Source organism: Strix aluco, chromosome 6, assembly GCF_031877795.1.
Source record: "Strix aluco isolate bStrAlu1 chromosome 6, bStrAlu1.hap1, whole genome shotgun sequence".
NCBI lineage: Eukaryota > Metazoa > Chordata > Aves > Strigiformes > Strigidae > Strix > Strix aluco.
The window spans coordinates 14979042-15006002 of NC_133936.1; the positions used below are offsets into that span (position 1 = coordinate 14979042).

At 45.4% G+C, this 26961-nt stretch overlaps 1 protein-coding gene across 3 annotated transcripts in view; it reads right to left on the minus strand.

Annotated features, from left to right (window-relative positions):
- Positions 1–327: 327 nt before the first annotated feature.
- The window catches only part of MRAS (muscle RAS oncogene homolog), a 41467-nt gene continuing 14833 nt past the window's right edge, over positions 328–26961 (minus strand). For 2 of the 3 annotated variants that reach the window (XM_074828792.1, XM_074828790.1), the window contains exons 3-7: positions 18813–19023; positions 9267–9420; positions 5900–5999; positions 4489–4568; positions 328–1291 (exon numbers count right to left, since the gene is read on the minus strand). In XM_074828792.1, the coding sequence (XP_074684893.1) occupies positions 1192–1291; positions 4489–4568; positions 5900–5999; positions 9267–9420; positions 18813–19005 (627 nt within the window). In that variant the 5' untranslated portion in view covers positions 19006–19023 and the 3' untranslated portion in view covers positions 328–1191. Of the gene's footprint in view, positions 1292–4488; positions 4569–5899; positions 6000–9266; positions 9421–18812; positions 19027–26961 lie in introns of all 3 variants that reach the window. The other variant, XM_074828791.1, reaches the window with a different exon arrangement.

A 26961-nucleotide genomic window follows, 5' to 3' on the forward strand; every position in this document is an offset into this window, starting at 1 on the left:
CACATCCCACTTGAATCATTTTCAAAACACCTCTTCCTTTCAAGTCACCAGCTCTCAGCAAAGGAGGGAGAAGAAGAAACGAAGAAACGTCGAGCCAAAGCCCATAAACAGATTTTTTGTATGTGTGCAAGATGAGCCTGGGAAAAGCAAAACAATTCATCTACCCAAGAGCCGCTTTGCAGGGAAAGGTTAAGGAATAATAAAGAGGGATTTAGATCGCACCACTTTACACACATTTATGAGGGAGAAATTCAACACCCAGATAACAAATTCATTTCAGGTTTTACTTCTTCTCTCCCTTTCCCCCACCTTAAAGATGACATACCGTTCCATTTGTAAATTACTTTAATTTAAATACTTCCAGGTTAACAAAATGTCTTAACTTTGACATGCCCCAAATTACAAAACAGAAACAAAACCTCTTGACAAAGGGTAAGAAAAAAAAATATAATCCAAGCTCAAACCTCCTTTCCTAAACTGGAGTTTATGGTCTGTGAGCTGGCTGCCCTCCAGAGTCTGACACAATGTCTGGAGCACCCAGAGCAGCTGGAATTAATTTTCTTCCTCCAAATCTATGCACTTTCATATGAAGTTGTGTTTTGGCACTGCCGCCTAAGACAGAGTTCAGTGCAAAAAATCTAACCCCAGCCGTGTTTCTCTGCAACCCAACACTCGCTGAGCAAACAACGAAAAAGGAGAAGAGGATGAAAAAAAAAAATTAGAGAAAGAAAATAAAAGCCCTTTCCCTTCCCCCACACATACACAGACGACTGTACCAAACAGGGGGGCTATTCATGGCTGTTCAGAAATGGGTCACAAAGAGAAATGTTTGTAGATAAAACCAACACTTTTTTTTTTTCCTTTTTTTTTCTTCTTCCTTTTTTTTTTTTTTTTTTTTTTTTTTTTTTTTTTTTTTAAATAAACATCATGGAGGCCCCTGGAAGGCGCTGGGGATGATTGAAAGTCGAGGTCCTGCTGATCCCTTCCGCCTCCCGTTCGCGCGGCTCCCACGCCGACCCGACGCGCAGCCCCGCTCCGGGGGAGTCCGGACCCCCCCGAGCTGCCTCCTCCGAGCCCGAGCCGCTGCGGGGAGCCCAAGGGGGCGGCGGGGCTGCTGCTGCTCCTCGCCTGGGTTGGCGGTGGGTCAGGGGGGGAGGAGGGAGGCGTCCAAGGCACTCCCAGGCAGTCCCGTCACAAAATCACGCACTGGAGTTTGTGGGAGCCCGTGGCTCTGTCCCCTCGCCATTTGGTCTTTTTCTTCTTTTTCTGGCTTTTCTCTGGGATCTGTTGCCTGTTTTGGGAGACAGAGAGGAAAATAAGCAGATGAGACACCAAGCTGGGTCAGACATCAGCATCCAGAGCCCTGGGCAGCCAGCAGAACTGCATCTTGGTGTGCATGTGTATATTTGCTTATGTATCTCCATATACCCTTCCACCAACACGTGGCTTTTCATGCCACGAAGCTAAGACGACAACTGCTTGCATTTTTAAGGAAGGAGGAAAGAAGCCATAAGCAAACATTAAGGCTAGTGGCAGGGATGTATGTCCTGCCAGGGCACTATGCCTCCGGCTGCCTGGGCTGAACTGCTGCCTCCAACCCTGCCAGAGGGCTGCTCTGGGAAACAGGGATGCTGCTCTAAGCAATGCAACATCATCCATCACACTGTTGCTAACGCTCGTTAGGGAAGAGGATGAAAGAGGTACGAAGTGCACAGAGAAATAAGCACTCCTGGAAAGTGCACAGAGAAATAAACCCTCCTGGAAAGATCTGCTTGCAGCCGGCATTGCCCCTTAGTCAGCTGCGCTGCTGTGGACTTGGATATGGAGGGAGGCTAAAAAATAATAACAACAAAAAAACCAGAGTTTGCTGCCAATGGGGCTCTGACCTCCCCTAGAAGTTGTGAAGAGCACCAGAGCACAGAGAGCAAGCTGACCCCAGAAAGATGTCCCTGGCTGTCTGAAGTCACAGCCACCAGAAACACGCAGCTGAGATCACTCCTGCACTGTGCCATGGCAGCCCCATCCATCAGGCGGGTTGTGAGCAACCTCTAAAATGTTGTGTTGAGGCTTTCTCCCTTTTCATTAAGATGAGGCGTTGCCCAAATGCCCGTTTGCAACAGTACCTGTTTGCAGCAGCCACTCAGTTTAGCCCAGGGATGCAAATTCAACAGAAGAAGGCTTTGTCATTCAAACACCCAATAGGCAGCCCGTAGACTTAGATTTTATTGCAAGATAAACCATACAAATACTGGCAGCTTCTGTAGGTTCGAACAGTGTCTAAATAACCAACCTGAGAGTTTGGGTAGTTCAAAACCTTCCTCTTTGCTGTGTAATATGCCAGGCACTAAACTGAGTGTTTAGACCACGTTATCCAGACCAGGATGAGGCATAGGACAAATCATTATGGCTTTAGTTGCTGTTTTTCTTACAGCCTCAGCTCCCAAATGCTTGCAACCACCTGAAAAACTCAGATTTGACTAATAAGATTTTTTTTTTTCAATAAGTATGAAGGCTGGGGGCATGTAAAACATAAAACTTTAAAGCTCAAAACTAGAAAACGGAAATAAAAAAATACTTTAAAGTTAATTTGAATAAACACTAAGTGGCTGCAAGCTGTTCACAGTGTTCTGGAACTGTTTTAGAGATCCAGAAAACCATGTCCCGTGCCTGCTCAAGATTTCTGCTGTGACAGACCTTGTGTGTGCACTGCTGCAGCATAAAAGTGGTACCAGGAAATATGAAAGATCTATCGGGCAGACTTAATCACCCCACTCCTTTCTGGATTACTTCCAGACAACAGTTTCTTGCATGAAGCTAAATAAAGTGGGCATCAGCCAAGTGCGAGGAGCACAAACAGTGCCAACCCTGAACAAGCATCCTTACCCTGCAAACTCACCCGGGCTCTGAGGAGCCTCTACATCTGTAAAGCACTCCAGGAATGACACAGTTATTAGGAAGCTGTAAATTTACATTTTATTTGGAAAAGCTCACTTAAAAAAAGTAAAGTGACACTTGGTGGGTGATGCCATCCTATGGCTCCGGACACTTTGCAAAGTCCAAAGACCAAGTGAACCTGCACTGTGGCAAATAGCCAGCTAGATCCCACAGCATCTCTCTTCTCTCTGACTTAACCCGAGTTCCAGCTCTTCTGAACATCTCTGGTGCCCTTGATGCCACAGAAGGTTTCACCTGGCTGGCAATGACTTTCATGGTGACTACTCAGGGAATTGAGGTGCATCACCTAATTTTGAGGTTATGGAGTGCATTTTCAGGGCTTGAATTTAGTGATGTCTCATTACAATGCTCCTTCCAGCCTGTCTGGAGTCGCATTACATAGAGGAAGCAAACAGAGCCTCACCAGCTCATTTTGGTTGTGGTTTTTTTTCCCCCCAGAGTAGAATAGATGGTGGTAAGAGCTCGCTGTAACACAAAAGTAATATCTAGCCAGTAATGCTGAGTTACAGAATAGTTGGGAAATAGCTTGGGACATTTCCAGCTCAGCTCTGTAGTTCTCCAAAGACTTTCTGCCCCCTGCTTTTGAGACATGTGGGAAGAGTGGGCAGTACCATCTGCTTTTGATGGAGGCAGGCTTGAGGCTGAGCTAAGATATTCACAAGTACAGATACGCTGTGAATAAATGCCTCATGGTTTAATTGCCAAGTGAGGCACTTTGACTGCATGGTGGGGAGGAGCATGATTTCAGCTCAGCACCCTCCCAAAACATGAAAAATGAGGGCCCAGAAAAATCTGGCAGACAACTGGTGCCAGAAAAACAAATCTTCTCAGAGAGATTTGAGGTTATCAGCCGAGACGCCGAGATGTGCGTGCAGCTCTTTTCCTGCAGGGCAGCTGGGATTTTGGAAGGCAGTCCCTCCCCGCCGGCAGCCAGAGCAGGGGTTCGCCCGGAGAGCAGGCGTTTGCCAAGGCGAGCAAAGGCAGCTCATGCCAAACTGGGAACAAAACTCTGCAGTCTGAGGAGGAAACCTGTGGCTTAGCCATTAGGTCATGCTGTTTCTCATACAAAGCGTCTCAATTTTTTCCATTCAGCAGGCAGAAAATGTTACAAGTCACCTACAACATTAGAATTTTGTAGAATTTTTTGCCAGTCCTTTTTAACCTCTGGCAGTGCGAGACCCTGAGAGGACAAAGCTATGGAAACCCAAAATACTGGTCCAGAGCTTTTAATGCTGGCCTTTTAAAGCTGATCATTATAGCAGGCTTTGCACTGTTCATTGAATACTATATTTTCATTATGGCCACAGCTACTTCTCAACCTGCCTAGCTCTGATGTCCTGCAAGGGTAACTAAGTGCTAGTAACATCCCTATGCAGATGCAGGGCAAGAAAGTTTAATAAACCTCAGAAATCTCCTACCCCCAACCAAACCACCTGGCCCCTGCTCCCCAAAAGCTGGCTCCTGGCTCTCCAGGCCAGGACTCCTGCATGTCCCGTCCATGGGCAGTGAGCAAGTGAAGAGTTTGCAGCTTACCTTATTACCCTCACGAGATCATGGAAGGCTTTGTCGACATTTAGAGGTGGGTCCTTGGCGCTAGTTTCTATATAGGGAATCTGGAGGAGAGAAGTGTATCACGAAAGAGATTAGTAACAGCCTACATGTTGGTGGCAAACTAGTTTCAAAATGAAAAACCCTAAAGGCTGGAGAAATCGGGTGCCTAAGAGACCAGGGAAATACAAGTAAACAAAGTGTTGTCATGACACTGCTATCAACACCTTCACGCTCACAGCAAGGTCAGCGAGCGCTTACAAAAGGTCCAGAATAAGCACCAGGCAAACCAGCTGCTATCAGAGCTCCGGGTTTGGGGAAGAATAATCATAGACTTCATGTCGTCAGATGTTCTCTCCCCCTAAGCTGTGCTTGCAGACATGAAAATAGCCGAAGGTTGTTGAAAGATGAGCACTTGCCAAAAATTCTTGCTTGCCACATTTTATTAGGACTACTGCATGAATATTTCATGACTACAATTCCCCTTCAGTGTAAAATGATCTTCTCCTTCAAAGTCTAACAGCCAGATGGGGCCTCCTAGAGTGCTTGTCCAGCACGCTGGCAGATTTATAAAACTGCCTCTGATAAGGTTTTTTCGTACACGGCCTCTTCCAAAGTGTGCATGTACAGATGGGTGCAACATGTTGTATTGCAGTTTAGGTGTCCTGGCTCCTACAGAAACGAGCTTCCTTGGGGAGGGGAGGGAGTGAACCTGCCCTGCCAAACTCCCATCATGTCTTGTTTAGAAACACGTCAAGCTGTGCCGTTTAGGCACAGCAATCTGCCAAGAGGTCTCAGGCTTGTTTGCCTTTACCTTTCCATTCAGTTCCTCCTATGGAGTTGCTGTCTCCCTCTGGGTATTCAGGACTGCTGGCATTTCGAGGTGATTAGTGGAGTAGCATGTGATCTACACCCATCCGAGACCAATTTCTCAGGCTAAACAATGGCATGAATAATGCAGAGCTAAGATGGTGGGCCAGATTTATATTGGCTTAACAACCCTGTAACTTCATTATCTTTAACAAGCTCACTACAGACACCTGGATATACTTTGTAACACCTGACTCTGCCTTTTCACTCCAGGAGAGTGCACTTTCTTCCCTCATTTTGAACATTTCACATTTCTCACCACTTGCAGACACCTTGTACACATGGCTTCGTGATGGCCACAGCTTTGCTATAGCCTGGTGCACAGCACAGGTTCTAGTTTTAATGATGAACTGGCCCTACTGAAGGGAAGCTGCATAGCTACTACTTTGTAGTAGTCGAAAATGTAATTGCAAATGTTCGATTGTAAGAGAAATGCTTTAATTCAGCTCTAAATGAGCAGAGAATTCAATTCTGAATGCATGTAATGGGACTTACCACAACCAATTAAACAATCCCTCAAACTTACATTATGTTTTGTTGCCATTTCTCTTCCCTGTTCTCTTGTGATTTTCCGTAAATGCATTAGATCAACTTTGTTCGCCACCAAAATCATTGGAAAAGACTCTCTGGAAAAAATCAAAACCATCACCCAATTATTAGCAGACTACAATAAAAAATGCTGAGCATAAGTTTCACTTTCTGATGTTGACATCATCTAACATTTTCAGCTACAGACATACCACATATGTCCAAAGAAATACAAAGAAAGACCAAATGAACACACATCAGCCCCCAGACTGTGCTACACATATATTCATATTGTAAAAATTTACTTGACAAGTTGCATGCATGCACACATTCATTCTTATTTGCAGGCACTTCAGGGACTTGGTATCACTGTTTTTGCAATGATAATAGCGAAGACTGAAGATCCAGCTAGATGAAGAAGGAATTACAGAATTAGTCAGGAAATTAACTGAGACTTAGAGACAGATCTTGAACAGGACTTTTTCAGAACAGTCAAGGAGTATCAGTAGCTGTGTATCTTGGCAGTTGCTAGTCACTGCAAGGTAACGAGGTATGTTGCAGTCCATGTCCTGGTGGAGATTCATACACTGAGAGCAACAGTGGACGAAGGAAAGACGAACTCTGGGAGTGCTGGCACTTAGCGGGGCATCTCATGGGGGAGAAAATGACTGGGTGCAAAGATCCCCATCAGTTGTTACCCCAAGACAAATTGAAAAACTGGCAGTGGTAGCTGGAAGGACACTGGGGGGAACTGGAGTGTCTTGCTGTTTCCAGATGTTATTACCTGCTACTGATCCTACAGCAAAAACCTGGTGAACAGGTACCTTTTGTACCAAAACCATTCACCTCTGTAATAAAACTCAGTATTTCTTTTAACTTTACCATGCATGTAAATGACTGTCTCTGGACACTGCCTGAGAAGAGACCCTTCTATCCACAGCATATCCAGTGCAAGGCCCTCCTGATGAGATGTGTGGGTCAGGCTCTTCCCTGGTAGGAATCTCTGTTTCTCTGGTGACTTGTGCCACGGGTGGTCCTGGCAATGGGGATGCTGCCCACCCCACCCTGCCTCCTCTACAGGACCCTCTCCTGCAGCTGCATGACACACAGCAAAGTTGTGCTGCAGGGCCCTTACCCACTGGTAGGAGGAAGGAGGTCCCTTCTGATAATTGACAGTTATTGCAGTATTATTTTCCTATATTTAACTTTAAACCCTCCTAAAATGACTCCAGTGTTCTCTGCTGTAACAGAGCTGATTTTATTGGGGTAAGGAGCAGCTGGCCATACTCATTTCTGCAGAAAACACTTCCCTGAGTAACTCTGGATTTTCAAACAGCATTTCTATGTCATTTTTCATCAAGACGATAAGGGCTCCATCTTCTCTCTGGCACATTGCCCCGTTGCTCTGGCTGGAAAAATACCGTACTGCACTCTGCATTTTAAATGAGTCTTACAGTTATTCATTCTGATAATGTGGCTTTGATTTAATTTTAATACCTGAGCACTGATATATCTTGACTCTGATCATTCTGGAGCAAAACACTTGCTTGTCTGGATTATTTGATTCCTTTTTGGCTTGCAGCACATTGATAAAAAAGGGATTACATGTGGATGGGATCTCATTTGCCTTGTTTACATCAGGCATAAAACTCTACGGGGATTTTGTTCCCTGTTGTAAGCCATACGATTGCTAGTTGGACAAAGCTACTATAGTTGGAAGTTTTACTGTAATGAAGGTTATGAAAAGAAACAGAAGGAAGGCTTTGAAAAGCTCTGCTAACGTGGCAGCCTGCAATTCCTTTGTATTTTAAGTTGCTAGCTTGAAAACTGGGGGGGATGCTCTGCTCCCAGCTACCTGCGGGTCTGGCAGGACAGTTTCTTTATTCACACTGCTCCTACTGATGCAATTTTCTGAACGAGCTCAGGTTTTGGATGAAGTGTTAAGCTCCTCATTCTCTGCGCTTTGGTGGTGTTGAGCGGGGAAACAAAAACAACCTCACCAGCCAGTTTCACTTCCTGCTTCTCACATGCCGGCTGCGGTGTTTGCATGGTGTACGGAGGGGTGAAAGTTTCAGACCAGAGCAAAACAATGAATACTGCATCTTATTTTCACCAAGTTAAATTAGATAAAACCGACATCGCTTTGGGGCACATTACAGGAAATGCTGTCGCGTCTTCTTCAGCTTTCAGAAACAGATTTAATTTGCCCCAAGCTGAGCTGGCAGTGAAGAAAAGACTGTCATGATCTGCGGGGCAGACTGACTGACATTTTTCTTCATTTAGATGAAATCAAAGGGTGGATTTTCCTTTACTTTTCACTCTTGTGGGCTCTACTTTGGATGCTTTACTAGAAGAGCTGTCAGCTGTGAACCTCACATGATATGAGTCCACCCTTCCTGTGGGGAAGTTATTCAGAGCTGTGAAAGGAAGCCAGCAACAAGGCCCAAACCCTCTGGTGGCTTTTCTTGATGACTTCCATAATTAAAAGCCATTATGAATGGAAAAACTAAGTGTTTCAAAGCTGAAGACATATAATGGCTTAATTCACACCCCACCCAGTGGGGATGGATTCATCACCTCCTGAACCGGGACGGGAAGAGGGAGTTATCTTGGAGATAAACTGGCAGCTCCCCCTCGCTCTGTCAGGATGCATTTGCTTACCACAGTTAAACTCTCAGCACTACCTTCCCCCTTGCATGCACAAGGAGGAGAGCGGGTGACCTCTCTTGCTTTCTCCCTGGTCATGCAGAGATGTTTTTATTCACTGAAAATGATTGCTGCAGAGCACAATGCATTAACTGCATTACACCCCTTGTAAGAAATACAGTTCCTTCCAACATGAGGAGTTTTCCCCTTCAAGACACTTGTTCACAGTCCCAAATTGTGCAGGACCTTCTAATATTTGTTTGGTGCAAACTGAAGCCAGGGAAAGGAGGATGCTGCCAGGACACACAAAACGATTAGGGCTGAATGCTTGCTGACTCCCTGCTGGTGTTCCCAAAGTGCCTGCGCTGTGCACAGAGCATCCTTCTTCCCTCTTCGGAGCCAGACTGGTTACCTTCAAAGGTGTCTGATCTGCCTTTCTCACACTGCTCTGCCAGACTGTTCTGACAGGAGTTTCTCCCTTCCAGACCCATTTTTACCCCATCATAACACTACTGAACTTTTCCATGTTGAAAGCACTACATACTTATCAGAAGAGGTAAAACTCTTATTCCTCATACGTAGGTCCACCAACCCCTACACAAGGATTTGCCCCGGGACACCCAGGAGGCAAAAGGCAGGGCGAGATGTGCAACCATCCCACAGCACATCTCCAGAGCGGTGGAGCGGGGTCAGGCAGCGCCTGGCTCCACAGCACCCACCTGTCCTTGACTCTGAGGATCAGCTGGTGGAACCGGTCCACGTGCTCGAAGCTAGCTTTGTCCGTCACTGAGTAGACTATAAGAAAACCATCTCCGGTCCTCATGTACTGCTCCCGCATTGCACTGAACTCCTCTTGGCCTGCAGTATCCAGAACTAGGACAGAAGAGACGAAAGTTTTTAGTTACTGTGAGGACCTGTGGCTGTCATCACCACTATGTGTCCTACATGGCCTTTCTGCCTCCACTGGGCTTGGTACTCTCAAAGGCTGCAAGATTTGACAAAAGCAAGTTGGATGGAGAAGGTGGTTTCTTGTTACAAAACAAAAACCACTCCTAGACCCCACTCATCACTGTGTGCCTACATTGGGAGTGTATGGAGGGGAAGAATAGATGGATTTTACTTTTCTCTTCCAGTACCAAATACTGACCACTGAACTTGGGGAGTTGCTCCTCTGGCAAGATATGGCTCAAAGTATTTCACAGCCCTCCATGTTCCCTTCTCCCAGCTCTTTCTGTTCCCCACATGGAAAAACCCAAGACTGGAAGAGTAAGTAAATGCCAGTTTAAATGTCAGGGACAATCTACAAACTACATGGTGAAGCAGAGCTGGGAGACAGCCCAGAGTAATAGCTACAAGCATTTTCCTTTTCTCAGTACCTGGATATTATTTCTACACAATTATGTGCTTTCAGAGCAAGACAGTACAGCCTTGAAGAAATCTCCTTAAACATTTAGTCCTAAGTGTGTGCTGATATTGAGAAGGTAATTAAAACAGGTGGAAAAGCTTTAAGTTGCTCACATATCCTATATAGTGATCATGTTTCTGTGCAATGACAGTGACTAAATCTATGCTCAAATCCCCTAAAAAACCCCAGCTGTGGCAGCAACCCAGATGCTGTTCCCCACTAGATTAACCACCTCTCTAATGTGACCATAACTCACTGATTTCTCCATCACTCTGCCTTGCAGGGCTTCCCATCAGCTACATCATGGACCACATGCAGAGCAAGCTACACCAGCCTTCTGGATAAACACTCCACACTGATGCCAGTTCTTTGGTCCCAGCTTTGTACACTGCCAGGATTTTGACTGGCAGGAGGAGGGTACAAGAGGAGTTCATCGGTTTAGGCTACGTCAGTACAAACATGGTGTGAGCTCAAAGTGCATCAGCTGCTCAGAAGTAATAGTCCTAATGCATCATTGTATCCTAGAGGCAAATGTAGGACCTTCATGATGACTGGGAATGTTTTCACATCCCAGTCAACTGAGTTGGGTGGGAAAACTGTTTCCACCTCTGCTGTACAGCCACAGCATAAGCATCTGCTGCCCATGGGTGATGGGGAAAGTCCAGGGCACTGGTGGATGGAGACTGTGGCAGGAGCATACTGCTGACAGAGCAGCAGGGCTTGATATGGGTTTTTCTAGTCTGAGCAGGCCCACGGTCCTAGCAAGAGGTTCCCTGTAGGGGTAAGTGCTCAGGCTGCCGTGTTTTCCAAATGGGGCCAGAATAAAGCCCAGTTTGCTGCCAGTGTTACTTGCTAAATCAGCACAGGTGGCCACAGGTGGCCATGCTGCACATCACAGTGCATTCCACGAGCCATCCCACACACCTTTACTATATGTCTGGAGGAAAGGCAGCTACTCTGAAGGACCTGGAGACCTTACTTGGTGATGGCAGGCCCTTCAAAGTCTTCAACCTCAATCATTTGCCTGCCTTAGATAGTCTTGAATGTCTGTTTCCATGAGCCTTTAAGGTAAAAAGAGCTTCTAGGCTCTTGCATTGATTTAGGCTTGTTTGCCAAGTAGCTGGGGCTTGCTGGAAAGTCATGAGTGTCTCTTCATAGCCTTTTATCCTGCTTCTTCCCTCTAACTCTAGAAAACAAGGGTCTCAGCTCAAAGGCATCCAGGCTATTCTTAAAGACTGTACAAAAAAGAAAAAAAAGAAAAAACAACCTAAAAATTGCAAGTGCTGGTGAATTTCTATGTCCTGGGCAGAACTGCTACCATGGAATAAGGCCAGGACCACATGGCTAGGATGGAAGAGGAAATTAATCCTTCCTACCCGCCCAACCTGTAAGGAGAGGCTGGGCTGCCCTCATCTGACTCCTGCACCAGCTGGATGTGATGTCAGGGCAGGGCTGAGTGCTGACAACCAACACATACACACACAAACACACACTCCCTTCCGCTCTCCAAGACACATACCCAACTTGTGGTGGAGTGGGACAAGTTCTCGCAGGGGCCAGGCTCTCCTGCCCTCCCTCCCTCCCCCAGAGACAGGGCAGGTGCCTGAGCACAAGCCGTGGGCAGGGAGGTGGAGATGGATGTGCCGTATCCTGCATGGTAATTTGCTTCGGGACTTCCCCTTGCTCTGGCACATTTGCAGATTTCCCATGAAACACACTAGGAACATCCAGCTCTGCTCTTGCACCCATCAACCCATCCCCAGCTGCTGCTCCTCCAAAGCTCTCCATCCTCTGCAAGAGGGCAGGGGATGAGCCCTGGGCAGGGGCTGTGGGGATACCCAAGGGGCAGCACGGGGCTGTGCTCCTGCCATTCCTGCATTGCCTGGATCTTGGCCATGGCATTACACTAAATGCAGAGCTGCTGTGTCAGCAGCTGCTATTTAAAGGGAATTCACTTGCAGCATTAGTAGAAAGGTGAGCAAGTCCAGGCAGCATTTAAAATGGCACTTTCAAAATGCAGGTAAAAGACACACAGCAGTGAAGGTTAAGGTTAATCTCAGATGGGTTATTCATGCAAAGTTAAACATCATGTGGATGGCCAGAGAAAGTCCTTGTTTTAACTTTAAATGTGCTCTCAATAAGACAACCCCCCCATCCTAATACTTCTGTGCTACATGAATTGTAAACACTCAGAGAGGAGAGTGCAATCTGGATCCTCTGTAGGCAGGATGGTACCACATCCTGGAAAGCATCAGCACTGAAAAAGGGCCATATGCAAGTGTCTTTGCTTCTGGTGTAATCTTGTGGCATAAAAGCTTCAAGAAGCCTCTTACCTACAGAAATGAGAAAGTAGAAAGGAGAAACCTTGGGAAGGTGAAGCTGGGAAGGTGCTTTGACTTGCTTCCCAAAGGAGTGAGGAGATTTAGGATGTTAGCCAGCATTCATCTTCTTTTAAAATTCCCATTTCTGAAGATGGGACACCAGAAGACATAGAAATAATCATGAGCAGAGAACTGTGAGCTCTCTCTTCCTTGGTACACCTTAAAACAGCAGTTGCCTCTTACTGGCAGTTGCCTCACTGGCAACACATAAAAGCCAATGTAGAAACAAGGCTGGACCAATGCATAGAGGGTTTCCCCTACCTCATTCTTCCAAGAACTGAAATCGGATTCATAGGCTGTGCAGCGCATGGTCAGGGATTTCCAACAGCAAACTTGGTGAAGTTCCCACAAACTTGACTGAAGAAGCAGCAAAGAGGAGTGTTAATGAAAATGTTTGAGTAAAGATTGAGGAAAGAGATGCCAAGAACTATGTCTGACGTAGGAAGAGACGTCCAAAGAGGGATAAGCCATTTTACAGAGCTATCATGCAATCAGCTGGAGACTAAACTAAGAGCAATTAGGCTGTAAAAGCCCAGGAGGGAGGTCTCCTGCTTTGCAGGTAAGAGGTTGCTGAGCAAAGGGATGGTCTTTTCTGCTTTCCAGTGGACGTGACCCCAACTGTTGTGATGAACTCCTTGCTAATTGAATCCTGCCCCCTTAGAGCTCTCCACACCATTTTCCTGTGAATCTTGATCTGTTAGGCAGGAGTGCGGCTGCTTAGAGGGCACTTCTGGGCAGACACGGAAGTCCAGGAATACACAGGAATTTGTGGCCCAAAATAAAAGCACTCTGTGCTTCCAGGTATTTTATGTGTCAATGTTTCTGCAACCAACAGTGCTCTGAGTGCCCATCCAGAGACACAGGCATGTAAATCTAAGCCAAGGGCAGAGACATACTATGAAATCTAAGTCACAGCATTGCTTTTTCTAGAGCCTAGGCTGGATTCAGTTCAGATTCAAACACAGCCTTCCCAGCCTTCAGGGAGCTCAGATCTGGTTGTGCAGGTGAGTTCCTCTTCTCTTTTCATACCTAGGCAAAATTCCCTCCTACGTCTTTATCTTGACATTGTTGGGCAGCTAAGTGTATAGATCAACTCGAGACTTTCTCCATTGTCCATGGCACCTAAGGGGCCAAAGATGAAAAGACAGGCAGGTTAAATCCATTTTCTATCCTTCAGCCCTTGGGTTTCACTGCCTGAATCAGACACCAGCAGCCTGTTCCAAGCAGCAGCTGCACATTGCTGCAGCCAGTCCTGAAAGTAGCTCAGTGTGACTCTCGGAGCGCCTTGCCTTCCAGCATCCAGAAGAGTGGCTACACACCACGAAGCTCAGGGACAGGATGCTGCTGTTCGTGCCTACCTCGATCTCATGCTCAGAAAGGCAAGCACAATGTGTATGACTTGATTTTTGCAAGCAGTCTCCAGTGAAATCCCTTTGGCTACATAAATGCAGCACATGTGCAAGCCTTTAAGGGGCTGGATGGGTCAGCAGGCAGGTAGGAACCTGGGTTCACAGTGCCAGGGAGAGGAGCAGCACAAAGGAGTAACTCCAGATGTTTTCTGCTTCTTCAACTTCTTGATATGAAATACAGGAAAAGTCCCCGAAGCAAAGAGCAGAACTGGGAATGTGGTACTGTCAGGGGACCACAAGTTACAGAGCCAAACTCCTCATGGTGCTTCTCTCTCCAAGTCTTGCATTTCTCTTGGCATGGCAGCTCAGATTCAAAAGGTGGGGCCAGAGAGAAACTCCATCCCCAGCTGCCCTGCAGCTTGGTAGCTCAGCTCAAGGGAAAACTTAACTTGAATTGACAAGTCAAACTAAAGAGTCTCAGGCTGAGGAAAACCATCCCCACAGTCTTTGTCTTCCTTCCATCAGCAGTATGGTGGGTGAGGGCATCCTCCATCAGCCATTGGCTTCAGCTGAGGAATTAGTATTCTGGGCACTGAGCAGATGGAGTGCAGGGACCGCAGTTTATATTCTGTATTCCTGCACCCCAAGCCACCCTGAAGAGGTATGAGGTGCCCATGCTGTGTGTGAGGCGAGACAGATGCTTCACTTGGTCACTCTGATGCTTCTGCTCATCTCAGATATAGCCACTCTGCCCCTGGCATGAGAGCTTTACTCAGGGAAAAACACGTGATGAGGAAACACTGGGGCTTTTATGAGCCCTTCGTCTGTGCCCTAACTAAATACACAGATGTTATAACATGGAAAACCCGTGCACTTGAATTCTTGCCCTTCCTTTAAGGAAAAAGAAAAGAGGAGCCTTCAGAAAAAAGGCTTCCACATCAATGAACAGAATAAAGATGCGAGCCCTTAAAGGAGCTCTTTCTTTAACAAAGGGCAAGTATTCAAAGCCTTGTGTTTTCCATGTTGCAACATCAAAATTTTCCTGGCAGGAAAAAAATCCCCACAACCCAAGAGAAAAATCCCTCTTTCAAGGTTGCAAGCAATTAAGGGAGGGAAAATACTGTACACATAAATAAAAGAATGAAATTACAAACTTAATTTGAATTTAAATTCTTTCAATGATGCTACCCAAAGTTTAAACATAAAAAAAAAGAAAGCGAGCCACAAACCAACCCTTCTGCCTGCAAGTCTCAAGTGACCTTTGGTCGCCCTCTGGCCTCCTGGCTGAATTGTTCCCAAGCTTCCTGAGGAGAAAAGCAGACAGCCTGTCCTGGGATGACTAGCAGCAAAAACCTTTGGCAAAAAGGGATGCATGGGAGGCACGGGTGGAAAGGGGAGAGAGGGAGGCTGAGGGAAGGAACAGTGCTTGGTGTTACTCCACTGGGGTGCACACGAGGGCTGTGCATGTCTAGCCCAATGCAAGGGCACCCAGGGGTTGAGAGAGGTACTTGGGAAGAAGAGAAATAAAATGGAAAACTGAAGCTCAGGAGTAGGAAGACAACTTCTAGGCAGTGAGAGTTTCCTATGAATTATGCCAGAGCAAGGAAAGGGAAGAGGAGGCAGACCACAGCCTCTTTTCACTCAACACACAGGCACAATTCCTTGCTTTGCTGGTACCAATTGGCACAGCCCTACTGACAGCTAAGAGTTTAGCCCAATTCATCAACATGCCCAAGCCATGTGCTTGTGGCCATCTCTTTCTCTCCTCTTCCTCGCTACATTTTTATCTCTGTGTGGTTTACGACCCATAAGGAATTCTGAACCATTGGGAATTTTTTGTCATATTAAGGTATTCCACTTATGGCTTCATGCCCACATTAATAATTCCAGACTGGCATTTTGCAGCCACACCAAAAGAAATCCTCTGCTAATTGCTAAGTTAGCCTGCACACAGAAAGGAGTGTACAAAATTAATGATAGCAACTCAATTGGAGCAACAGCTAATCAAAGCAGATTAACCCTGGACCCCACTTAGTTCTAACCTGATGTGTCTATACAGCATCTGCGTGTGAACGCATTTAACCAAGCATATCAGCATGCTGATTTCAGCATGAACAGCAGGGAATAAATGAAGATAACATATGCAGAGAAAATTGGAGGCTGATCTTAAAGCCTTGTTGGGGCAGCAACAACTGATGGGCTAGCCACAAATTGCCTGTGCGTCCCTTCTTCAGGTTATGCGCCCTGTTCTACTCTACAACGCTTATCCTCCAAACACTGCATTGATGGTCTTATAAAGTTGGCATAAGGCCAACAATAAAGTATTTTTGTGTAGTGTCAGACCTGAACACACCAAGCACAGGTCCTACAATCTTCTGGGAGGCAGGGAACTATCATAGACTCTTCTTTGGTGAGAAAATAGACACAGAGACATGCCCAAGACAGAGAGCAAATATGCAAAAGAGAAGTCTGAACATAGGTTTGGCTCCAAGGTCAAAAATTTGAAATAAGATCCTTTTCCATTTAAGTCTACTTTCAGTGAGACATTTCAGCAAAGGAAAAAAATGCAAGTCAAACATTTCATCATGCTGCCAGTTAGTGCTATTGAATAAATGTGGGTGGAGGTCTTCATGGAGGGAAGCCAAATGCTTTATGCAAGCTGGCTAGCACAAGGGGTTTTTTACAACATAATGCTGGTGCAGATACCAAATGCTAGAGATGCTTTGTACAGAACTGCTCAGGCAACAGCCTGAAAGAGGGTGGGCTGTGGCTTTTTTGGGTTTTTTTATGAAGTTGCTGGATGCCAATGTATTTGGCTTTTTTTTTTTAATAACTGTTTCTGCAGTTTAGAAACTTATGGAGCCCCTTATGCTATATCCTCACTTGGTAGTCTCATCTTCTAAAACTAGTTCCTATTTTGAGGGTGGGCAGCTTCTTCTTCACACCAAGTACTACATGAAACATCAGCTTATAAAGGATTTGGTCATAAAGGACAACTGGAAAGTCCAGAATTTATCATGATGCATCTTTATCCTTCCTATCATGTTTGTCCCTAATTTTATACCATAAGTGATTCATGCAACCATGTGTAACCACAACAAGAGCAGCTGTCCAAGTATATGGTGACCTCTGAGAATGGCCTAGATTCAAGGCCTATGACAGAAAGCTGTGGCAGAAGACACATGTGATAGTCAGTCTTTATGCCCTGTTTCTACCAGACAGATGGTAAAGGCTCACATGCTTTTCCAAGCAAGAATTCTGACTGTTCAAAATCTCAAGTCATGGGAAAGAGAAGGAGAAGCTTCAGTTTCACTTCTGTGGCTGCAAGGCATCTGTGGGCACACAAACTCTGAAAGTCAGGGACTCCCAACGTGCCATTCAAGGCCACAGCTGAATTCAGTTCAGCCCAAGGACAGCCACTAAACTCCATCTGAGCTAAAGAAAGGCTTTTTCATTAAAACAAAGGGTTAAGTTTCTGCTTGTTGGAAAACAATCTCTTTCCTCATTCCCACCCAGGTCAGGGTTGTTTTATGTTTTTTTGACTAAACAAAAATTTCAAATATTCACTAAAAAATGTTTTTCCTACTATCAAATAATTTACAAAAACCAGGCTGTTTCAGCCAACACCAATGTGTACAGCAGCTGGTACTGTTATATCAGAACATGGGGCATACCGGCAAAGATAAAGGTTGTTCATTTTAGAGGGCTGGATTCTGGACTAAAAAGAAAGAATGGATTTCATTTACAGCAGGATTGGATTTTTCCTTTATACAACACTGACATTTTAAAAATAAAGGTGCACAGATACATTATGTGGTGGTTAACTGAGAGCAGGTATCTCTGATGTAGATGACGAGACATATTTGCACACCAATTTCACAAATATTCCCTCATATCAGCTCTTAACTACTAACATATTTAAATAAACATATTTAAATGAACAAATGTAGGCAAGATTAATACTGAGTAAAGGATATTCTTTAAGCACCTTGGGGCCATTTGTACTCACTAAATTGTGTCTGATAAATCCTTAAGAGTGCAACTAAGATCTTAAGTTTCCAGACCAAGCTTATGGTTTTCACAGCAAACTCCACCAGCCTCGACATTCCACCACTCATGCCAATTTTCCAGTTTTCTGTCCTCACGCACCAATGATAGATACACAGAGACACCAAAGATCTTGAGCACCTTTGTGACAAGAGGGTGGAGGTAGAAACTCGACACAAGTGAGGTTAAATTTAGTTCAGTTGTGTTAGTGGCCACATACATGCATTTGGGTAATTAAGGCACAAAATATTTGCTTGCTTTTATGTGCTACCTAATTATTCTATAAAGCCAAACAAAACTTAAAACATTTAACAGCAAGATTCCCCTTGTGGCTGTAGTCAGTCTGCCTCTTGCAACTAGTTAAGTTGCAGCTTTAGGTAATATTGGGCTTTTTCCTCACCTGCAGAACCAAGATTTTCTGGTTTATTTTTTGGGTGAGTTGGCTGGTTTGGTTTTTTTGTTTGGTTGGTTGATTGGTTTGTTTTGTTTTCCTTTTTAAAAAGGAGTCTTTCTTCAAAGAACTGAAATATCTTGGTTACAGCAGCTCTCCAGGCTGGTACTCTACCTGTGTTTAAATAAAACAGGTAACTAGATATGAAAAGCTCACGCCTGAATGATGGGAGTTAAGAGGTGTTACAATTCTTCACTGTCAGTGGATGACAGTTTTGATTAAATGTTCTTTCTGGTTATAACCCTCATTCAGTTACCCACTCACTGTTATTACCCAGGGGATGAGCCTAACCACAATGAAGTATCGTTAGCAATAGACACCTCACAGTGCTATAATTCACCCTTTGTAGAAGCCTACCCCAAATATCTATGATGATCTATAGGTTTTTACACTCCTGCAAGAAACATTTCTGTGCAGAATTGGAACCAACGTAACTGGAAGCAGACGCTTTGCTGGAGATCAGCTGCAGACCACACACCACAGCTCACAGGCCAGTTTGCACTCGAATTCCTGGCAGCCCACAGCGGACTAGGAGGGACACAAGGGCACAACACACTGTGGGAGGTATTGAGGTCTATTTGCACTTATGCTCAGCTAGAAGGGAAAGGGGACCACAAGAGTAGATTGCTTACCATCAAGAATTGCCCATTGCCCGTCTATTTCCGTGTGCTTCAGGTAGGAGTCTTCAATGGTGGGGTCATAGTCTGGCACAAAAATCTTCTGGAAAAACTGAATGGTGAGAGCGCTCTTCCCCACACCACCGTCTCCAACCACCACCAGCTTGTACGTGGGGAGGTTTTCGCTGGGAACAGCACTTGTAGCCATGCTTCAAGCGTACTAAACCTGCTGGAGAAAGAGATCATCTCCGATCACTTGTTAGCAATGAAAAGAGGGCATCATGCACAAGGCAGCTTTTACCTGCTAACTAAGAAGTGAGGATGAAGGCAGTACTGACATCCAAAGTCCTTTTGGACAGCAGCGGCAGCACCTACCCTCCCCAACAGCTTTACCACAACTCAGGCCCAGCACTCAGAAGTGCAGACCACCACTGTGGCTTGTTTACTCCTGCCTCGTCTACAAGGATCACTAATTGCCACCAAATACGTGTGCAAAACTTTTATCATCTGAATACCTTTCCTACAGTGGCTGGGCCCATGCAGCCATGCCAAAAATCACCCTGGCTCAGCACAGCTGTCAAGCTCCAGATATTTCCAGTTGACAGTGATCAAATCCCATTGATAAGCTCAAGCGGTGCTATTCTTCCCTGTGTAACCCAAAGTACAGCAAACATTAAATGGTGCATTACATCCTGGGGCCAGATCTCCAGGCAGAACCAGTGGCGATGGATGAAACTGAAGTTAAAGGTCCAATCCTGGCACTGCTGGCAGACAAAAATGCAGCTTTCTTCTGTCTCATTTTCAAGTTTGAGAAATAAAAACAAGAAGGCAGCAGGCCAGGAATGACAGGTGGTTTTTTGTTTTGCTTTTTTAAAAAAAACCAAACACCAACCCTGCCGTGGCAGGAAGGCTGGCTTCTGTGGCTATGACACAGCCCGGAGAGCCAGGAGAGGAGCTTCCCCTGTAGTGTGGTCACACCACTCCCCTCATCTCGGGTGAGCTGCGGAGGAACTTACTCTTAAAGGAGAAAAAAAATTCACCGGCTGCAACTGGGCAACGGCACACGTGTGAAGGAAGGAGAGGCAGCCATTGCTGAATGGCCCATTTCAGTACTCAACAGCAGTGACTGCTTATTTAAGAAAAAGCCAGGTGAGTGGTTTTGCATGTATGCTATGAAGGGCAGTGCCCTCCACCCACCTCTGCGGGCAGCAGCGATGCTCACTCAAATCACAGGGGAAATGGGTGGCCATCTCCCAGATTTGAATGACCATTGCATTTTTGGGGAGTTTTTTCAGACAGTTTAAAACCAAACCAAACTCCATCCTAATGATAAGGTTCAAGAGAAGGCAGTTGATTTCCTTGGTATCGGTTTTCCTGATGCAAGCCGTCCAGTGCTGGAGCAGCTGCGGTGACAATTTCTGCAGGCACCTGCTCCCATCTGGTTTGGTTTTGGTTGTGCCTGTTGGGCTGCAGGTGTTGGTTTGGGTCAGCGCTGAGCAGGGATGAGGACTGCTCTGGACTAGGCGCTCTCAGGGAACCTCTATAAACTATTGGCATCCCAATCTGTATCTCTACTACTCCACGCAAGCTTTTGGAGGCTTTCCCAATAACAACAGGGATTTTTCTTCACTAAGAAAAGGATTTAACTTTTTCATTCTCAGAAACCACTGAGCAAGGCCGATGTGCTCGGTGCCACAGCTGGTCCAGGTGGTGCTTAGGAGCCAAGACTGCAGGGCTGCTGCATGCACAGTGCAAGTTGAGTTGCCAACTAACATAATTTTATTTCACCCTATAGTGTAGAAAAAAAAATTTCCAGAAGTTCTTTCATTTTTTATATTTTCCAAACAAAACCCTTTGACTCTTCATTTCAGAAGAGACCCAAAAGTCAACGTCAACTTGGACTATTTTTCAAACAGACAAGAACATAACTCCCTAATCATTTGGTTTCACAATGAAGAAGATATTGACTTACAAGTTTAGTTTCTGGTTTCTCTAGTCCCTTTCTTCAAAATCACTATGTCTATTTAATCCAAATTATTGAACCATAAAAGACACTTTTGACCCGGTGTGCTTGGGGGTGCCACATTCTTTACCATACACTAGAGACCTTGTCCCTTGAGAAAGGGCTTTTCACGGTCATTTCACAGCTCTACTAACCAGCTTTTCCCCCCACTACAAACCCACCTTCCCACACATGCGGGCAGGTGCATGAAAGGAAACAAAATAAAACTAGTTGTGATCATTCACATTTGAGTTTAAGTTTTAATTACAGGAAAAAGATCCTCAGGCCAAAGCAGCTGTGGAAATTAAGCCACAATCTAAAATATAACCCCCCAAAACATTCAGTGTTAGCAGGTGACCCGAGGCATGCTGTGAGAGCACCATTCAAAACAGCAATGCCCAAAGACAATATCAAGACGATGAAACTTGAGTGATTCACTCTATGCTTTTTCTGTCCTCAATGCAGTCATGAGAACAAGGTTTCCTTGATACTTCTTGCCTCTGATCACCACACCATAATCCAGCTAGTGCTAGCAGGATATAACTCTGGGAGTTACGTTCCCACCTACAGTCACAGTTCAATGCCAAAAGAGAAAAACTCTCAATTTTTCAAATGAATCTTCTCTTCTCCGTCCTCCCCACCGCATTATGCATGATGACAAGGTACAGCTTGCACCTGAGGGACTTCTGCAAACACAGGAATAACTTCCCATATGCATAATCTGTATGTTATGCAGGTTAAATGCTTTGACCCCTAATTAAGGTAATGTAGTGGACATTTCTCCTTGAACCAAATGTATAGGAACTGTCTCAGTTTCTCCTCTAAAGAGAAAACCCATAAGAAGTAGAGAGAGGGTGATCACAGGGGTGAGATCGCTGAGGCTAGTAAAGAACTGCAAAGGCCTCTTGTCCAAGTTGAGACAAGACAAAATTTTCAGAGCAAGAAGAAACATGATCAAGTCTGCTTGTTTCTAAATTATCTTTGGAGGAAATTCTTGAGAACAGCAAGAATTTCCACTGCAAGCAACAGCTGCTGAATGGGGAGGAGGAGAGCAAGCACCAGCTGAAGTCTCAACCAGTCTTATTACAGTTCCTCACCATAATCCTAAGGAAAAGTTTCTTACCTCCATTTTTGGGAGAGTAAGCAACTTTCTCATATTTACAAGATCATGTATCAATAACCGGCATGCTTGGCTGCATAGAAACCTATGAATTTCAATTAAATTTCTCAGTTTTACTTGGAAGACCATGTCTTCTTTCCACACAATCCTGCTTGCGTCAGATAATCCTCACAGGCTCTTTAGGACAGAGCCCCCAGATAAAACCCTGCCCCCCCCCCCCCCCCCCCCCCCCATTTGATGACAATTTTTTGCTTTGCCCATGGCCAAGATTTCACCCCATCCTTCTTTACACGGTAGAGTGGCTCTGGCCAGGCAGTATGAAAGACCAATTGTTACTGACATGGCAGGGGACAGGCCGCAGATGTGAAAACCATACTCCGTTTGTGCACGATTTTTGACCTCATCACAAAACCACAAGCTAGTGCTCGGCAGACAAGCATTACATTTTCATTGACATTTTGTACCAGCCCCTTTAACTTGCTCCTAAGAAGCCTCAAGCTTTTCTTGCATGAAATGCTTCCCAAAGTACTAGGCTAATATTTAGCCCACTGTACAAACTGTGATTCTGCCCAACACACTTATGGGTTGAATTGGGGCATTTGCTTCCCATTGTTTTCATCATTTCTTAGACTGTACGTTTAAGCTACCAGACTGAGTATTATGTAGCCTGGGGAGAACAGCAAGAACTGAATCAAAAAAAAAAAAATTAAAAAAAAAAGTCAAAAACTATAGGTTGGTCTGTTGAGCACAAACCCCCATATTTTAGGTGATGCTAGCATGAACAGACAAAAACTTCTATTGAGTGTCAAAGGGCAGCGAGTTTAGATGTTTCTCCAGGGCTGTTTCTACTGCTCATGGAAACATTCCTCCTTCTACTGAGACGATAGGTCCTGCACTCCCAACATGCGGGTGCATAATACAAACTCTCCGAAAGCCAAGTACTTCAATCCCTCTAGATCTCCACCTGCCCTGATTGATAACCAAAGCAAGAAGACAGCTCATGCCTTGACAAGATTATCATCTAAACCAGACAATAAATCAAACCTTCAAAACAACATATGTCATCTCTTAGAAAACATTAAACACTCCCAAAGGTGTGCAGAGCTTCCATGCCAGTTGGTTACATTGCTATGGGCAAGTGCACAAGACTTGAGCTGATTTTCATGTGTTTTTGGCAAGAGTACTGACACAGTTCTCCTCAGATGGGAGCAAGAATAAGCGTGTTTGCTGTAGATCTGACTGAGAAAAATGAAGCACAGACGTTTTTATCTATTGTCTGAATACAAAGCAGCATGTGGTAATACGCTAATAAGCTCTGATGATAATCAACTTACAATTTATATAGTTGTTTATTTTGAAGGAGCCAAGAGAAGGATCCATACCCTACGCTGACAAATGCTGTCAGGGCTCTGGTTAAGTCACTGGAAGAAGGGTAATTTATACCACCGTCTTCATATGCACTGGCAAGATCTGTATCCTGACAGCACACGCCAGTAATGATGAGACAGTCAGAAATGTGGCTACTTCTGGGGTAGATGGCAAGGAAAAAAGATAAATGCTGACCCAAGAATATCACTGAGGCTCAGTCTCCTCTGCAAAATGATTTTTTGTGGAGGCAGAATAAACTGTATAAATCCCCTTTTACCTGTTTGGACATGGGGAGGGAGTGGAAGGGCTGAACGAACCCCTTAGAGCAGCCAAGTAATAAAAACCCACCAAAGATGGAGAAATTCAGCTTAGTTTGTCCGACTGGACCACCAAGCCCCAACAGGTCACCACAACATGTAGGTAGTGTGTCTAATCCCCATCCTTGTTGCAAAACTTGTCCTGAATGCAAGTGGGACAGATCTCATCTTCTGTAAATCATAATTTCTATTCATCTGAGCAGAGGTTTGGCCACATAAGACAATAATAAAATAGACCCCAGATATTTGATATTTGATGTGCAAGCACCCCTATCCCCGGTTCCAGCTCTGCTGTCCTGGAGGCAGAGCTGCCTGGGCAAAGCCATTACAGAAAGAAATGAGCTCAGAACTAAGCCCTGTATTTGCAGGGGAGGTTAGTGCAATTAAAGACACCAGCTCCCTGACAGAGAGGCCCAGCATGACAGTGATTTACAGTCTCCATGGCAACACATGACACAAATTGCTTAATTCTGTTATGAAACCTCAAGAAAAAGCTGCAGCAGGGTCTGTGTGGGAACCACCAGCTCCCTCCTCCTCTGCTGCAACTCTCCAAAACTGTCAACTTTAGGGACCCTGCGGCCACTATAGCAATAAGCTGAGATTTAGCATATACTTAGGGATATGTATTTATGTTGACCAATTCCATCAGCCCATGGCCCAAGGGAATTTTTCTATCATCAGTTTGCTTTGGTCCATGGATAGCTCTTCATATAAGCCCTGGCAGAACTCTGCGTACCTGAAGACACCAACCTCACCTGAGGCCGAGGAAGACTATCAGCCATGAAGGCTGCCAACTACTCCTACAGTTGCAATTAATAACTCTTCCTCTAGCCACAGCTCACTCAATTATGCCCTTTTACCCGTCCACTTTGCAAGCATTAGCAGCTCCATGCAATGCCTCCAGGGCTGAAACTCTGCAAGATCTGAACACTTCCCTCTCTGTTCCTCTTGTAGACTGCTGGCTGCAGCCACACAACCACCATGACACACCCAGAGACGCTCGCCAGGTACCAAAATAGTTCAGCCTTATGTGTTGCAGGCAATCTCTTGGACTGGGAGCTACTGAGAACCCTTGAAACTTGGGACATGCCCTTTTAGGAGGCAGATGTCTCCCTTGAGTCATGCTGATCAGGACCAAATGAACTTCAGGAATTTCTCCCTCGAGTAGGCATGACTGTGTCCCAAACCTTTGAGAGCCAAAGGACACGTAGGTGTATAAACAACTACTGCCAATTATTATTAAAGATGATTAACTCTTAGCCAGGTTTCCTCCAGTCTGTCAGATTTCCTGCCTGGTCAATGCCTCAAAAACGACACACCGAGCAAAAGCTGGACTATGTGCAAGCCTTCAGTGGGAAGTCAGCATGGAAAAGATCCGTCATGTGGGAAGCCAGAGCCTGATGCCCTTTGTAGTTCTGGCACTAAGTTCTTCAAAACCCAAGTGACGTTTCAAGTCTCTGAGGTTTTCTAATAAGGAGGATCCTGCTAGGTGAGAGCACTCTCAACTCCCATCAGCTTCCAGGAGATCTGATGGAGCCCAGCACCTGGCAAGACCTGCACAGGAAATTACAGGCACTTCCTTTTGGAGCAGTGATCAAAGTACTATCAGACTGCTACTAAAGAGGAGAGAAAAAAAAAAAAAAAAGCCATAAACCAACTGTTGTTTAAAAATAAAATCCTCAACCCAGCAATAAAGAGCTGCAACCGGTTGGGTTTTGAATCTGGGGCATGTAGCTGTAGGTCCTGGAAGTGGCCTGGTGAATTTTCCTCCAGCACAAAAAGATTGCTATGGCCTGAGGGCTGTGCTCCCTGAACTCCTTACTGGCTCCCTGTGCCAGTCAGACCTTTTCTCCTTTTCAACCCAAGATCTTATCGCCTCCCCCACCACACAGATGCTGCTCAGATTTACTGTAAGAGAAAGAAAATGCACCGGGGGAGTAATGAAGCACTTGAGATTCGACAAAAGGCAGCTAAAGGCAGTAGCTGCCTGAAGAATACTTGGTAGTTATTTCAGGAAACATGGAATTATAGTCTGAACAAATAATAATAATAAAAAGCTGCGTCAGTGGAAATTGCTTAGGTGGTAGGCGGCCCCCCGCCTCCCCCTGCTGCGAATCCTTAAGTGATAAGAAGGAGCCCTTGCTGTAGGACTGAGCAGCCGCTTTCCTGTGGCCATGCTGGGCTCAGGGGCTCACTCATATTTACTCGGAAGCACATGCTTGTCCGTGTCCTGGTCTGTATATAAATGCAGGACACCATGCGTCAATCATATCGACGAATGTCATCCAAAACAAACTCCATTTCCCTCCCCCAACTCCTCCTCCACCTCCCACAACTCCATTAATCTTCAGCCTGTTTCTGTCAGTGATGTAGTGCCCTTTTCAAAATACGTAAGAAGACTCCTATGATTCTGACAAGCCAACAGTCAGATGCAGAAGCCAGATTATCATTATTTTTTAAATTAAAAACAATACTTAAGTCAGATTTGGGTCATCTGTAGAGTTACAGCACTGCTGGTACCAGTTTGTAGGAGAATCCAGATATGCGACCAGAAAGCAGCTATGTGATATCCATTTCTGTACCTCTCTGACCTCTATTAAAACTGTGTGGTCGCCAGTTTAGGGGTGTCCACTGGAGGTTGATGCAAGCCTTTTGCCAAGGCATGAAATGAGAGCAGCCCTGCACAGTAACTAGGGCCTGATGAAACAGATGGCTCAGCTACTTTTACTTCCATCACTTCTTGTGTGTTTAAATCCACCATCCCCTTCCTTACTCATTTATTTCCAAAGCTCTCAGGAGACATAATGGGATGACAGATTCCTGTATTGAATCTTGAAAATTCTTCACTAGTGAGGCCAGGAATGCCTCTCCTATGTTATCATGGAACCAATGAAGCTGACCTAAACATACTGTAGCAAAAAATCAGATGGCCAAGATGTTCCCCTGCCCTGCCCAGCCAGAGATAACACAACAAGAACAAATTTACAGTGGAGGAAGCGGCTTCAAATTCCAATAGCTGCCCTTCCTGCTCGCACAATCCCTGGAAATGGGCAGCTTCCCTCCTACACATCCCAGCCTGCTGACACACCAATAAAAAGACCCCAAATCCACTGCCCTGGATGGTTTTGCTGCTCTTATACTGCTCAGCAAGGTTTCTGAACCAACAACCCAGTTCTGCGGCAGTGCTCAGTTTGCAGCCAGATGCTTTGTTGCCTGCATGTAGCCCTGCTGCTGGTGATGTGGCCAGATGTGCATGGCACAGCCAGATGTGTGTGGCATAGCCCTCCTGGCCTCAGCCAGCATCGCCTTGGGCAGGTAGAAGCAGCCCATGCGATGAATTTGTGCACCGCAGCACGG